General features: G+C 48.4%; 2 protein-coding genes across 2 annotated transcripts; both read left to right on the top strand.

Moving 5' to 3' along the window:
* The first annotated feature begins 69 nt into the window (after positions 1–69).
* LOC123425078 (probable protein arginine N-methyltransferase 3) lies at positions 70–3,567 on the top strand. The gene is made up of 7 exons (XM_045108749.1): positions 70–415; positions 742–1,194; positions 1,325–1,422; positions 1,848–1,926; positions 2,009–2,269; positions 2,349–2,516; positions 2,807–3,567. Exons 1-7 carry the CDS (start codon positions 104–106, stop codon positions 3,242–3,244), a joined length of 1,809 nt encoding a protein of 602 aa, XP_044964684.1. The 5' UTR covers positions 70–103; the 3' UTR covers positions 3,245–3,567.
* A 2,901-nt stretch (positions 3,568–6,468) lies between these two features.
* Positions 6,469–8,026, top strand: LOC123425504 (anthranilate O-methyltransferase 2-like). The gene is made up of 4 exons (XM_045109198.1): positions 6,469–6,543; positions 6,801–7,214; positions 7,297–7,572; positions 7,664–8,026. The coding sequence occupies exons 1-4, from the start codon at positions 6,472–6,474 to the stop codon at positions 8,024–8,026; spliced, it is 1,125 nt and encodes a 374-aa protein (XP_044965133.1). The 5' UTR covers positions 6,469–6,471.
* The last annotated feature ends 7,442 nt before the right edge of the window (positions 8,027–15,468 follow it).

Genomic DNA, 15,468 nt, shown 5'->3' with positions numbered 1-15,468 from the left:
CATTCACTAGCCTCATTCTCAGGGCTTAAGGTTTCGTCTAGGGTTTAACCGAGCCGCTCGCCGCTCGCCGCTGCTCCTCCCTCCACGAAGAAGCAAATTGGCCATGGCGACCCAGGCACGCGAGCTCCCTCCCAAGCCTGAGCTGCCCCGGGACGACGGCGACGACTACGAGGACGACGAGGATGAGGAGGAGGAGGGGGAGGAGGGGTGGGACGACTGGGAGTCGGACGGCGACGACGCGGCGGGGGGCGGCGGCGGCCTCCTCTGCCTCTTCTGCAGCGCGTGGTTCGACTCTGATACCTCCCTATTCGCGCACTGCGGCAACGAGCACGGGTTCGATTTCCACAAGCTCGTGAGGGAGCTCGGGCTGGATTTCTACGGATGCATCAAGCTCATCAATTTTGTGCGCTCCAAGGTGCGTCTCCTCTCCCCCCTTGCTTCCATGGCCGCGCTGAGCTTCTCAGCTCGGTTGGTTTGCAGTCGAGTACGCACAGTAGGAAGTTATCTGCTGCGCTAAAACTTTTATGGCCGTATGAAGCTACTCAAGAGTGTTATGAACCAATCCACTAATTCCATTTCATGATTGACTTAGATAGCAATTTTAGCGAATTTTGTGCCTGTTTGCTGCATTCTGTGACTTACGGACCTTATGATTGATATGTAGGTTGTGTCGATAGTAGTTTTGTTGAATTTTGTGCTTGTTTGCTGCATCCCTTGATTTATGGGTCCTTTGATATGTAGGTTGCAGAGAACAAAAGTTGGAGCTGTGCAGAGATTTCCCAACTTGAGGGGAAGGTTCCATGGGCGGATGACTCGTACTTGAAACCATTCATGGAAGATGACTCGCTGCTGCACAGTTTGTCCATCTTTGACGATGAAGATGACGAGGACTGTGGGATGCCAGTGGAAACAGGGGAGTGTTCAGCGGGCAATGGGAGGTCAGGTGAACTGCAGGGGAATTGTCTAAACACCATTATCGACGATTGTTCTGACATCAGTGCTAGGTTCGAGAAAGCAGTTACTACTGAAAGTAATGGTGGAGATAACAATGGGTCTCTTTCGGAGGAACCGACTGATAGGCAGCTAAAGATTACACGGGCAAGTGTTACTGCCAAGGAAATTAAAAAAGTGGATGACAACTACTTTGGGTCTTATAGTTCATTTGGCATTCATAGAGAGATGCTGGGCGACAAAGTACGTGAAATCTTGTCGTATGTGATTAAGAATAGGTTCCTTCAACATATGTGTGTTGGTTTAATTTCATATATGAGCTATTATGATTCACAAGATCATTTAACTCCCATACTGTTCCCAACCTTTTCAGGTAAGAACAGATGCTTACAGAGATGCTCTTTTGGATAATCCTAGCCTCATGAATGGAGCAACTGTACTGGATGTTGGTTGTGGTACAGGAATTCTAAGGTATGTAGTGTAGGATGCTAAATGTTTTTGCACTGCTGGGTTACTTTGTCTTACCATGACACCTCATGCTTGCTGGCAGTCTTGGGGTCATCACAAGTAAATAGACTATTACTTGGAACTAAATAAGTAAGATGGCTATAATTCCGATTTGAATAATTTTAAATAAAATAAGGCTTCGCTGGGCTAGGTTCAATGCGCTGAGTAGCTTGTTAAGGTGAATCCTGACTTGGCTTAGGTAGGTTGAGCACTGGTTCAAACATGGCCTAGTTTAAAATGCCTCTCTTAGTGTGATATTTGATTGGAGCTAATTGCATGTGGTTTGGTTTTTGATATCATCAAGTGCAAGGCTTGTCGCTAAAATAAATATCTTTTAACAGTCACTTATCAATGCCTCTTGGGCTGTTTCTGACAGATGCTTATCATAGTCTTTTTGCAGCGAAGGCTGGTGCATCAAGAGTTATTGCTGTTGATGGGAGTGCAAAGATGTCTTCTGTGGCTACCCAAGTATGCCTTTTCTGAACCATAATACCAAACTATGGCCTCTTTTTACGATGTTTTTTATCTCACAGTTAAAATACGAATGCAGGTAGCAAAAAACAATGGTCTATTATATGATGAAAATATGAAAATGGAACAAAAGCATAGTTCTGAAGTGATAACTGTTGTGCATACCAAGGCTGAAGAGCTAAACCATAAAATAGTAATTCCGCCAAATGGCTTTGATGTGTTAGTGAGTGAATGGATGGGATATTGCCTGCTGTATGAATCCATGCTCAGTTCAGTTATATATGCACGTGACCATTTCCTAAAACCCGGCGGTGCTGTTCTCCCGGATACTGCAACAATTGTAAGTTTTTTAGCAATGCCTGCATGTATTATCTGTCTTTGTTTCTGCATTTGATAACTTTTTTCCTTCTGATCCATAGCTTGGTGCTGGTTTCGGAAGAGGTGGAACAAGCTTGCCATTTTGGGAAAATGTGTATGGCTTTGATATGTCATCTGTTGGGAAAGAAGTAACAGAAAGTTCAGCTCGATTTCCTGTTGTTGATATACTGGCTTCTCAGGATGTTGTGACAGATACCGCGGTACTCCATGTAAGTCCTAGGAACTCTGCATACTTGGGCTATTTCACTTCTCAAGCATCCTTGTTTTTGCTGAAATTGTTTAATGCTTATACAGAGCTGGAAAAAACTTTGTTCGAATAGTTCGATATATAATTTGATATTTCGCTACCCAAGTGTAATATATGGTATTCTCTGTGGAATCAACATACTCAGTATTCCTGATTTAATAAATGCACTTAAGATTTACAACATTCCACCCTGTGTCGTCATATATCCTTCCGATGCAGGTATCTGTACTCTGACATGTTTCTTTTATGCAGTCCTTTGATCTGGCAACTATGAAGGAAAGTGAAATGGATTTCACCGCGAGCTTGGAGCTAAGGCTTCATGAAAGTGGTGTGGCTGTGCCAGGAGTAACCTGGTGCTATGGCATTGTCTTGTGGTTTGACACGGGCTTCACCAGCAGGTTCTGCAAGGACAAGCCCGTGGTCCTCTCCACCTCTCCTTTCTCCACGCCAACTCACTGGTCGCAGACAATCTTCACCTTCGAAGAGCCCATCGCGATGGTAAAGGATGGGTCGGTCGTTGGCTCATCAGCATCTATTGGCACGGCTGAATGCCCAGCTGTGACGATCAGGTCCCGCATCAGCATCGTGAGGGCCTCCGAGCACCGCAGCATAGACATATCGATCGAAACCACGGGGGTCAGCTCAGATGGCCGGAAGCGCAGCTGGCCAGCTCAGATCTTCAATCTTTGAGCGATGATCTGCCCTTGTGATGAAATTTTGCCGGTGCCCTTTTCCACTGTTTTAGCTGTTTGGTTGCCTACAGCGATTCTTCTTATCTTTTGGTGGATTTGATTGAAAACTTTCTGTGCTGAAGGAAGCACTTGGTCCGACTGAAGTTGTGGTGAAGATGAAAGACACATGAACTGAAGGTAAGCGTTTTAGTGGCCAGTGTGAGTTGGTGTCCTGTGAGATGTGTGTACCTGTGAAATGAACCCGGGCGAATTTGGATGTCGATCCAACAATGTAAGAAGTTCATCACATGATATGAGTGGAAATTTTTCCTCTTCTCAGTAGCAGTACAATATCATCGTTGTTCCTTCCTTAGCTGCATAGTGAACTGCAAAACGTAGAGTTTAACAGCGTTATGTGCAACTTGTTTTTGTGATGAGCTTTTAAAATGGATTTTCTTTTGGAATTGAATTTTTTCAGACGATTTTTTTTTTTAAAGAGGTTGCTCGATCGAGGGCCAGAGGACAGAGGTGCTGTTAGCACAATCTTCCCGGTCCCGGATGAGCATCGGCAGTGGCCATCGTCATTTTTCCTTGCGGGTGTGGCCATCGTCATCGATGCCCCCCGACTGAACCCCCCGTGGCCATGGCTAGCAGTATAAGTGGGGCCAGGGACGATCGAATTTGATTTTGTTGGTCTCCCTAGCTGGCAGTGGCGTAGACAGGAAAACCGTATCAGCGGGGTCGAATGCTGTTAAAAACAGCTTGGGGTGAGCCAAAGCCATTGGAAAATAGGCTTTTAACAGCAAACGATAACTATGTTTTTGCACTATTTATCAGCAAATTAGCACTACAACTCTGCTGTTACGCCCCTGCTGGCCACCCCGCCTCCGCCACTGCTAGCTGGTCAGGTTAGGTAGGTCGTCGCTGCCAATGCCAAATGTAACTCTGTTCCCAATACGTCGGTATCATATAAAAATGTGCCAGCATATGTAAACCCACCATTATTTAGCGCTGATGACACGTAAACCTAGATGGCCAATGTGAAGACCAGATTGTCCATGTCATCTAGGAGCGCATGAGAAGCATGTGCACGATTTCACCTCTCTCTCTCATTGAGATTAGCTAGGATGGCGGGTCGTTGTTTAGCTTCAAAGGTCAAAATCATACTCACTTCGTTCAAAATAAGTGTCTTCAGTTTAATACTCCCTCCGTTTCTAAATATAAGACCTTTTAGATATTTTATTACTATGGACTACATAGAAAGCATAATGAGTGAATCTATACTTTAGATATGTTTATATACATCCGTATGTAGTTCATAATGAAATATCTAAAAGGTCTTATATTTAGGAACGGAGGGAGTACAATTTTGTAGTTTGTGTTAAGACTAGTACACACTTGAGATATTTATTTTGAAACGAAAGGAGTAGTAGAACAACGTAATGCGGTCGTACGTACCGTGTCTTTTTCTGCATCATACGATAAGTTTGGATTTATTTGTATCTGTGATGGCGGAACAATGAGTTTTACACTGTAAATGTGTTTGAAGAGAATACAACCACGTCATCATGAACCAGGAAGAATTGCAGTGCAACAGTTCTGCAATCCGAACCAAATTTCTCCGGAGGAATCCAGTGGACAGCTAGGATTGCTTAGGGTCAGCTTGCGAATTTGCAGGAGCACAGTACTCCCTCCGTTCCTAAATATATGACGTTTCGATATTTTAATTTAAACTTTGAGAATATTTTATCATTTTTATACTTGCAAATGTTTCAAGTACTATAATATTTTAAAATATCATAACTTTAAGTTGGGAACAATGAAAATTTGAATCAGTATAAAAATCAATTGTTTCCAGTACAGATTTTTACGAATAAATGTCGTCATAGTGCAATCACCTTTTTTTAAAATGAACAGTATCTCCCTACTGATGGGTATGATTATGATTATTATTATTGCTATTGTTGTTTCTTATTTCTCTGTTTTAATTACCAGTCTTTTTTTCTTCGAAAAAGGGATTACCCCGGCGACATGATGCACAAAGCCAGACTATACTCTTACTTGTACTTTTACAATTACTCTTTCTCTTGGGAAAATCTAACTAACCGCGCTGCATATTGTTATTAGCGTGCGGCGGCTGGCACACTCTTCGTCATGCATGCATGCATGCAGATTTGTTTTGAATGACTGAAATTTAAAAAAATTTATCTTTCAAATCGTTAATTCGATCGATGATCCGTTTTCGCCACTGATTTTATCGCGACGAGATCTTCAAAACTAGATCCCATGTCGACATGTTTCGACAACTTTTTTGTTTCTCGTACTTACCACATTTGTTGCACTTACTTGTCATATTAGTAAGTACTTACTTGTGTGATAAAAATAACTTAATCGTCATATTATTTGGAAATTGCGTATAAATATGACATCTCGACATAATCAAACGAGCAAGCACAAACAACTTTTTTTAGGCGATCGCGCGTAAAAATATGACAACTCAACATATTTAAAACCGATGACCACAAGAAATCTTTTTTGGTCATCGTTTGTAAATATGACAACTTGGCACAGTAAAACTAAGAAGCACACAAAATAGTTTTCTGGCAAATTTATATGTAAATATGACAAGTTGACATATTTAATTTGACAAACACAACCTACTACATGCTTTTTATATCATGTATGATGAAAACTACTACAAGGCTTTGTACAAAACAATATTAAAAAGTGACAATCAAGTTATTTTTTTAGACAAGTAAGTGATTAATAATATGGCAAGTGAGTCAAAAAATGTGGCAAGTATGAACGAAAAAAATAGTTGACGGAACATGTCGACATGGGATCTAGTTTCGAAGAACTCGTCGCGAGAAAGTCAATGGTGAAAACGGATCATCGATTGAATTAACGGTTTTGTAGATAAAACTTTTTGAATTTCAAACATCAAAGTGAATCTTGCATATGGCAGGTCGTGCTTAGTCTGTTGGAGCTGCCGCACGGCAAGGCTTTCCTGCGGGGCCGCTCCCTAGTCCGGTCCTTCCTAGGTTGCTTCCATAAAGGTGGATAGATTTTGTGTGGCACCTAACTATTTGGCTGTCTTGCTGCTTATCTTCTAACTTCATAAACCCTTTGGATCGAGAGAAACAAGTCACACTTTTGGGCAATCTTTTCCCTGTAAATAGTTCTGCACAAGGGCGAGTGCTACATCAGGCATTATTAGGGCAACCAAAGATCTAGTAGATTGTAGCCATGAATATTGACCGTTTCCACATGGCCAAAGGGGAAGGAGAGACAAGCTACGTCAATAACTCAAGGATTCAGGTTCGTAAACAATATTTGAACATCAACATGTACTTCTTTCATTTACTTTTGAAAAGATCTACTCCCTCCGTCCCATAATATAAGAGCGTTTCTGAAACTAGTGTAGTGTAAAAAATGCTCTTATAATATGGGACGGAAGGAGTACATCTTTCATGAAAGTATTAGTTAAACTCTCCATTGCAGCTACGATCTTTGCTCGGGTAGATTGCACTGTAATTTTAACCAGAATTTCCCTTCCATTTGTTGATTTATGCTAGCACAAAGCTTTGCTTGAGACCGAGGCGGTGCTTGAGAAGGCCGTGAGAGAAGTGTTCAAGTATCTCCACCACCCAACAATGACTGCTGTTGATTTAGGGTGCTCTTCTGGTCAGAACACACTCACCTTCGTATCCAAGGTGATCCAAGTGATAGGCCGTGACATTGGCGGAGAATCAGGGCGCAATCCCGTGGAGCTCCAGTTCTTTCTCAATGATCTACCGGGAAATGACTTCAACCATGTCTTCGGTTCACTTGAACGGTTCAAGGAGTTGACAGCAGCAGAACATAAAGAAAATACGCTGGTACCGTCTTTCTATATCGCCGGGTTGCCGGGCTCCTACTACACCAGGCTTTTCCCTCGCCAGAGTTGTCACCTATTTCACTCGTCATTTTGCCTCCATTGGCGCTCTCGGGTAGCAAAATTATGCAGAAAACATTTACATTCATGTAGTATGTCTTTGTAAGCGTTCCTTAATTATCAATGTTTTCATTCAGGTTCCTGCTGGATTAGAAGGAGGAGGAAGAAAATACCTAAACGAGGGAAACATTTACATTGCTAGGACTACGCCAGCAGGTGTTGCGGAACTGTACCGACGGCAATTTCAGAATGACATGTTATTGTTCCTCAAGTTGAGGTATGAAGAGCTAGTGGTTGGTGGGCAAATGGTGCTGACGTTTCTTGGGAGGAAATATGAGGACATATACAACAAAGGATATCTGAACCATCCTTGCGGATTACTTGCACAATCTCTGCAATCTCTTGTCGAAGAAGTGTGTAAGCCTTTAGCTTAATTTACCTCAAATATTGGACTGATTTTTGAAAAATGCAAGACTCTAAACCATTTGTTAATGTACTTAACAGGGCCTGGTGGAGAAGGAAAAGCTTGACTCCTTCAATCTTCCCATTTACACGCCATCGATCAACGAAGTGAAGGAAGTAGTTGCGCAAAGCGAGTTGTTCAACATCAGCCACATCAAATTGTTCGAGTCCAACTGGGATCCTCATGATGACTCACAAGGGGATGATGCCCATAATACCGTTCAGAGCGGGATTAACATCGCAAAGAGCTTGAGGGCGGTGTTAGGACCCCTACTCGCAAGCCATTTCGGCGAATCCTTGCTGGACGAGATATTCAAGAAATGTGCATACTGTGTCACGGAGCACCTTGTTGAGAGGGGAGAAGGCAATTACCTTCTCATCTGCGTGTCCCTAAAAGGAACATAGCAATATAGTAGCATGTATTCAATTCTCTGTAGATTCAATGTAAAAATAAATGTGCTGAAGAGTCAAGATTTACAACATTCCATCCTGTGTCTCATCTGCGTGTCCCTAAAAGGAACATAGCAATATAGTAGCATGTATTCAATTCTCTGTAGATTCAATGTAAAAATAAATGTGCTGAAGAGTCAAGATTTACAACATTCCATCCTGTGTCCTCATATATCGTTACGATGCAGGTATCTGTATTCTGACATGTTGGTTTTGATTTCTTCTTTATGCAGTCTTTTGATCTGGCAGCTATGAAGGAAAGTGAAATGGATTTCACCGTGAGCTTGGAGTTAAGGATTTCTGAAAGTGGTGCAGCTGCTGTACCAGAAGTAACCTGGTGCTATGGCATTGTCTCGTGGTTCGACACCGGCCCGCAGCATAGACATATCAATCGAAACCATGGGAATCAGCTCAGATGGCCAGAAGCGCAGCTGGCCAGCGCAGATCTTCAACCTTTGAGCAATGGTTTGCCCCTGTGGTGATGTTTTTCCCTTGGTCTTTTCCACCATCTTCTTATCTTTTGGTTGAGTTCAGAATTTGGTATATGCTGAAAGGAGTACTTGGTCGAACTAAAACTTTGCAAAAGCGAGAAGAAATCATTTGGTATTTGGAAACACATGCAGCTATTCCAAAAGCAAGAAGAAAACACTAGATAGAACATTGCTTGTTTATAAGCCAAACGTAGTTAGCAACATCCAACCAATAGTATGCAATAGACAGATGATTGTCAACGGAAGGTAGGTGAAGCACAACTATACCTGATGGACGAGAAGGCACACACGAACAATGAAACAGAGAAGTTGGTTGTTAATTGATAATGCAGGACCTGGTCAGTCTTGTTCATATAGTCATACGGACACAGAAAGCTGAAGCAAGCACATGACAACATATTTCTAAAATTACAGAGCAGAACTGGCTTGAGAAGTCAGTCAGTCTCAGATGCTACATCGAAAAAAACAATCAAGAAATCAAGATTTGCTCGAGTTGAGCCTTGAATCGATAGCCTACACACCTACCTTGCTCTAAATTAATGAAAAGAAATAGGAATATGTGCAGCATTGTGAATGTAACATATCCGATCTGAAAGAAATAGCGTATGTGCAGCATGTAGCCTTCACACCTACATTGCTCGAGTTGTTGGCGATGGGATGACACTGCAGCGAGATCTGGCGGCGGCCTCTCGGCCCAGATCTGGGCCCTCTAGGGCCCATCTGGGCTTGGGCGGGCCAACGACGGAGCGGGTCTGCGGCGGAACTTCCGGGAGACGGGGGAGCAGCGACGAGCGGCTGGGTGCTGGCGGCCCCGTTGCCAGCCCGCTGCAGCATGGCCGGCAAGGCTTAGCGGGCCCGTTTCGGGCCTGGATGGGCCAGGGGTGGCCTAGCATGCCCTACTGCCGTGTCCGGTCGGTGACCGTGGCGGCGCCGGAGGTGTGGGTCTCCCGCACGTCGGCGGTGGAGGTGGATCTCCTCCCGCTCGGTTTTCGGGCTGCTGCTCCATCGTTTGGCGCAGCTCTTCGGTCTCCTTGGCCTCATGTTGGTGTTCGCGCTGAGACTGCATGGATGGTGGCGCAATCGTGCTGGCGCGTGGGGTTTGGCAGTGGTTTGGCTCGTCGGTACCGGTTGGGCGGTGGGGTGTGGAGTGCGGGAGAAATCCTTGCCGGTTCGTCCGGCTCCGATGCGGTGACACCGGCGGGTGCCACCATTACTTCCTGGAGGGTGTCGGTGTAGCCATCCCCTACGTCCTTTCACGTGTCGGGGGGAACCCTAGGACTCGTCCGGGCAGCAGCGTCGTCGACGTCGCATCCCTTCTTGGAGGTGCTGCTTGGCACGCGGCGGATCGGAGCCTCGGGCTGTGGTGGTTTGTCTCCGGGAGGCACAGCGATGGCGGATCATCCGCTCTTTGTCGAGCTGACGCTGTTGGCATTTGTTTCTTTTTTGTTTTTTTGGGCTTGATGTGCTGTTCGCCCCAGCGGCAATGATCTCTGTACGGTGTTGGTTGCTTTGTATACAAAGAAGGGAGAAACCCTTTTTCGGTAATGTAGCATATCTTAACACATTACCTAAATCTTTAATGGGAGATCCAAACATCAGAACTCGCGTATCCAGGAGCATGGGTCCAAGAGGAGAAGATTGGGCCAGCCATCTAAATCCTGATGTACCGACAATTGAGAAGATTGGGCCAGCCATCTAAATCCTGATGTACCGACAATTCACCGAGCTTTTCATGGTAATGAACCCGCAAGTGAGAAATTTGGGGCTGTCGATAATACAAAACAAAGCAAATATATCACAATCATATAACAGTTATGTCCTGAATGTATCTAACATGTAAAATAGTATATATCCTCAAGCATGGCGGTGTCAAATATAAATATGATGGATGGTCATATTCTTCTCTTATTATGTGCACTAAAGACAGAATATACTCCCTCCATCCCATAATATAAGAGCGTTTTTTATACTAGTATAATGTCAAAAACGCTCTTATATTATGGGACGGAGGGAGTATGTTAAAACTATGCACCATGAACTTTCTGAACCTGTACTTAAAGAATTCAGGATACCATTCTAAAAATCTACAAGCTGTACATTGTCTGCACTGAATACAAATTTTTGAGTACACCATTGTTTCCTAGTTGCACAGACTTTTAGCACAAAAGCAAGCTCACTAAATTTCCTAACAAACCTTCTGAAAGAATTCACCAAAAAAGAAATCATATCAGTTTAGCTTCTTTAGAGGCTGTAGTTGATATACATTGATTATTCCCATTTGACAAAATATGGTCCAACACATCTTTACATAGTTCACATGTGCAGTCTTATGACAGATACGGATGACCCTTTCCTTAAAAGATTGTGTAGATGCTCCCATTTGACAAAATATGGTCCAACACATCTTGCATAGTTCACATGTGCAGCCCTATGAGAGATACGGAGGGCCCTTTCCTTAAAAGACTGTGTAGATGCTGAATTATTCACATGAGGGGCAAACTTAACGAACCAACGAGCTCATATTCTATCACTCATCTTTTGTTATCATCCTGTAGTTTTCTACCGAAGATGAGAACTCAATTATTCTTTAACATCTCATTCTTGGAGCTAACAAAACGAACCTTTCTCGACGTTCCTTAATTGGTACCTAACATTATTTTGTAATTTCATCGCTAGTTGCACAGGGCAATCGGCACCGGTGCAACGCTACCCTAGCCTAACCCAACATGATAGAGTCACCATCGAAAAAAGAAGCCTGTACGATCAGATCCGAGCTAGACAGAGATGGCTAAATATTTTGAAGCATCTACACGATGTTTGTAGTCAATAAAATGAATAAATATAATTTAAAAGGGCTGCAACTTCTTATAAGCTTTAAACATCAAATAGCTTCCCAATTTTTTCATTCACTAAAGCAAAAGAGAATCTGGTAGAGGCTAGGGTACCAGGTCTCGGACGTAGGTTGTAGGGGTGGAAGTGCGGGCTGCGAGGTTGGGGACACCGGCGCCGGCGGTTGGGCGCCGTCGCGGCGTGAGAGAGAGAGAGAGGCGGCTAGGGTTTGGGGCTCTCGTCTCCCGAGGGAGACGACAACATAATATACTGTTTATTGTCTGCTTAATATCGAAGGGTTACATGTGTTTATATAGGAGGACAGCCTCCACTAAACCCTAGATAACTTGGACTCTAACTTGGACTCTAATATAACTTGGAGTCTAATATAACTTGGACGCTAAGATATGTAAGATAACTTGGGCTAAGCCCGTAATTAACCCTGCCCATTGGGCCTCCTCCGTTGGTACGTTGTACCGGTCATAACATCTCTCCCCGCCTTCTCAAACAGCTCGTCCTCGAGCTGAACATCTGGAAACTGCTGGCGGAAATTGTCGAGCTTCTCCCAAGTCGCTTCCTCCTCTGGCAGGCCGGTCCACTGTACCAAGACATGCCAGACGCCGCGACGCGCCTGCGCCTGCAGCACCTTCGCCACCTGTGCGAAAGCTGGAAGGAGGCGGCCATCCGAAGTAGGAGGAAGGGCCAGCGTCGCTGCAGGAGGGTCCCCGCGGTAGCCCTTCAGTAAGCCGGCATGGAAGACATCGTGGAGGCGAGAACCAGCTGGCAGCTCCAAGCGGTATGCGAGTGTGCCGACACGCTCCAGCACACGAAAGGGACCGGCGTAACGAGGTCCCAATTTGCGCTTGGAGCGCGGGTCCAGAGACTGCGTGGTCCTGTGGAGGAGGCGCAGCCACACCCAATCGCCCACCGCGAACTCCGCCTCGCGATGATGAGCATCGTAGTACTTCCGAGCCAGCTGCTGTGCTTGGAGAAGACGCTGGCGTGGCTCAGCCAGAATGTCGTCGCGGGTGCGGAGTAAGTCTCCCGCCGTCTCGGACCGAGCCGTCCCAGGCTCGTAAGGGAGCATCGCCGTAGGTGGGCGCCCGTAGACCACCTCGAAAGGCGTGGTGCGCAGGGCGGAGTGATAGGAGGTGTTGTAGCAGTACTCCACCCACACCAACCAGTCCACCCAAGCTCGTGGAGGATCACCAGTAACACAGCGCAGGTACATGGCGATCACCTTGTTGACCACCTCGGATTGGCCGTCTGTCTGAGGGTGGAACGCGGTGCTCATGCGGAGCTTCACGCCCGCTAGTCGAAAGAGATCTCGCCAGACATGTCTCGTGAACACGGGATCATGATCGCTGACGATGGACGACGGAAAACCGTGGAGGCGGATGATGCCGTCGAAGAAGGCCCGCGCCACGGAGGCGGCTGTATATGGATGACCCAGGGCGATGAAGTGCGCGTACTTGGAGAAGCGGTCAACCACCATGAGGATGACGGACTTGCCGCCCACCTTGGGAAGGCCCTCGATGAAGTCCATGGAAATATCCGCCCACACCTGGGAGGGTACGTCCAGCGGCTGCAGTAGACCCGCGGGTTGTAGTGTCTCCGTCTTGTTCCGCTGGCACGTCACGCATGACCGCACCCAGTCGCGGACCATCGCGCCATCACCGGGGATGTAAAAATCAGCATGGAGACGATGGAGAGTCTTCTGCACGCCCTCGTGCCCTGCAGAGTGCGCCAATGTCAGGACCTGGTGGCGCAGGTCGCCATGGTCGGGCACAAAGATGCGGCGGCCATGTAGGAGCAGCCCCTCGTCCAAGCGCCAGGGCGCGTCCAGCTCGCCGGCGTCAAGGCGCTGGCGCAGGCCCTGGGCGTCCGCGGCCGTCGAAGTTGCCCGGTGAATGTCGTCGATGAAGGCGAAAGATGGCCCGGAGCGAATGCACATGATAGTGCCAGCCATGGCGACGTCGTCCGCGACATCCTCAGTGTCGTGGCGGGACAAGGCGTCGACGACCGTGTTGAGACGGCCGGGGCGGTACTCAACGGTGAAGTCGAAGCCAAAGAGCTTGCTGATCCACTGGTGTTGCGGAACTGTAGAGAGGCGTTGGTCCAGCAAGAACTTGAGGCTGTAGTGGTCCGTGCGCACACAGAATGACCGGCCCCAAAGATAAGGCCGCCAGTGGCGCACCGCCTGAACCAGCCCAATAAGCTCGCGCTCGTAGGCCGCGAGCTTGTGATGGCGAGCGGCGAGGGGGCGGCTGAAGAAGGCGAGCGGTCCCTCGCCCTGGTGGAGGACGACGCCGAAGCCGATGCCAGAGGCGTCGCAGTCCACCATGAATGGCATATCAAAGTCCGGCATCTGGAGGACGGGTCCCGTCGTGAGCGCCCGCTGGAGAGCCTCGAATGCCGTAGTCGCCTCCTCGTCCCAGGAGAAGGCGTCGCGTCAGTGGCGCGGCGATGAGGCCGAAGTCCCGAATGTACTTCCGGTAGTAGCCGGCGAGGCCCAAGAAGCCACGGAGCGCCCGCGGTGACCGCGGGATCGGCCACGCGGCGACGGCGGCGACCTTGTCCGCGTCCATCGCTACCCCGTCCGCCGAGATGACGTGCCCCAGGTACGTGACGGAGGTCGTGCCGAACGAGCACTTCGAGCGCTTGAGGTGAAGACGATGCGCTCGAAGCTCGTTGAAGATGATGGCCACGTGTTGTAGGTGCTCCGCCCAAGATGCACTGTAGATGAGAATGTCATCAAAGAAAACAAGCACAAAGCGGCGCAAGTATGGGCTGAGCACGTCGTTCATCAGGGCCTGGAAGGTCGCCGGCGCGTTGGAGAGGCCGAACGGCATCACCAGGAACTCGAAGTGGCCATGGTGAGTGCGGAACGCCGTCTTCTCGATGTCGTCAGGGTGCATGCGCACCTGATGGTAGCCCGAGCGAAGGTCGAGCTTGGTGAAGAAGCGCGCTCCGTGTAGCTCGTCCAAGAGCTCATCCACGACGGGGATGGGGAACTTGTCCTTGGACGTCAGGGCGTTGGGGGCGCGGTAGTCGATGCAGAAGCGCCATGTGCCGTCGGGCTTGCGCACAAGGAGCACCGGGGCGGAGAACAGCGATGTCAAAATCCGGATGATGCCCTGCGCGAGCATGACCGCCACCTGACGCTCGAGCTCGTCTTTCTGCAGCTGAGGGTACCGGTACGGACGCACGACTACAGGTGCCGTGTCCGGCAGCAGGTGGATGCGGTGGTCACAGGGCCGCGCGGGAGGGAGCCCCTATGGCTCGTCGAAGATGTCGCTGTGCTGCTGTAGGAGGTCGTCCAAGAGGGGATGCGCCTCGTCCAGTGCGGCCGCCATCAACTGGAGCTGTGGAGTCACGGCGCCGGAGCCGCCGATGCCTGTCCATTGAACGCGACGGCCGCCCTCGCGCCAGAAGATGAGGGACAACACATCGAGGTCCCAAAGGATGGGGCCGAGAGTGGACAGGAAGTCGATGCCGAGGATGAAGTCGTAGCAGCCCAGGTCGATGCCGACGCAGTCGATGGAGAACGGCTCGTCGCCGATGAGGACGGGAACCTGCCGCGCCACCCCCTGGCAAGCAAGGCGGTCCCCGTTGGCGACGGTGACGTTGAACTTCTCCGAGCCCGCCGGTTGGAGTGCGAGGCGGCGCATGGCGTCCCCGGACAGGAAGTTGTACGTCGAACCCGTGTCCACGAGCGCGGTGAGACGCTCCCCGTTGATCGTCACCGGAAGCAGCATCGTCTTTGCCATCTTGATGCCAGCCATGGCATGAAGGGAGACGACGAAGGCGGTCGCGTCGACCGGCCCGTAGGTCGTGACGCCGGCCTCGGAGAGTGTGGTGGCGTCGAGCTCCGCGGTGAGGGCCTCCACCTCCGCGTCGTCGACGGTCTCCAAGTAGAACAGGCGGGCGCACGTATGACCCGACGCATACGGCTCGTTGCAGTTGAAGCACAGGCCCTTGCGGCGCCGCTCGAGCTGCTCGGCCGACGTCAAGCGCCGGAAGGTGCATGTCGGCGCGGGGGCAGCCGCAGTAGCGGCCGGCAAGGCGGGGCGTGTC

The sequence above is a fragment of the Hordeum vulgare genome, chromosome 2H, assembly GCF_904849725.1.
Source record: "Hordeum vulgare subsp. vulgare chromosome 2H, MorexV3_pseudomolecules_assembly, whole genome shotgun sequence".
NCBI classification, from domain to species: Eukaryota; Viridiplantae; Streptophyta; class Magnoliopsida; order Poales; family Poaceae; genus Hordeum; species Hordeum vulgare.
The sequence above is the reverse complement of the archived record's forward strand: the minus strand, read 5'-3'. Positions and strand labels throughout refer to the sequence as shown.

Bases quoted from the DNA above. Each gene is read 5' to 3' on its own strand.
- LOC123425504 (XM_045109198.1), top strand. From the start codon at position 6,472: ATGAATATTGACCGTTTCCACATGGCCAAAGGGGAAGGAGAGACAAGC. The intron at 6,544-6,800 runs GTTCGTAAACAA...GATTTATGCTAG, and splicing joins TCAATAACTCAAGGATTCAG to CACAAAGCTTTGCTTGAGAC. The intron at 7,215-7,296 runs GTAGCAAAATTA...GTTTTCATTCAG, and splicing joins GCCTCCATTGGCGCTCTCGG to GTTCCTGCTGGATTAGAAGG.
- LOC123425078 (XM_045108749.1), top strand. From the start codon at position 104: ATGGCGACCCAGGCACGCGAGCTCCCTCCCAAGCCTGAGCTGCCCCGG. The intron at 1,927-2,008 runs GTATGCCTTTTC...ATACGAATGCAG, and splicing joins TGTCTTCTGTGGCTACCCAA to GTAGCAAAAAACAATGGTCT. The intron at 2,270-2,348 runs GTAAGTTTTTTA...TCTGATCCATAG, and splicing joins TCCCGGATACTGCAACAATT to CTTGGTGCTGGTTTCGGAAG.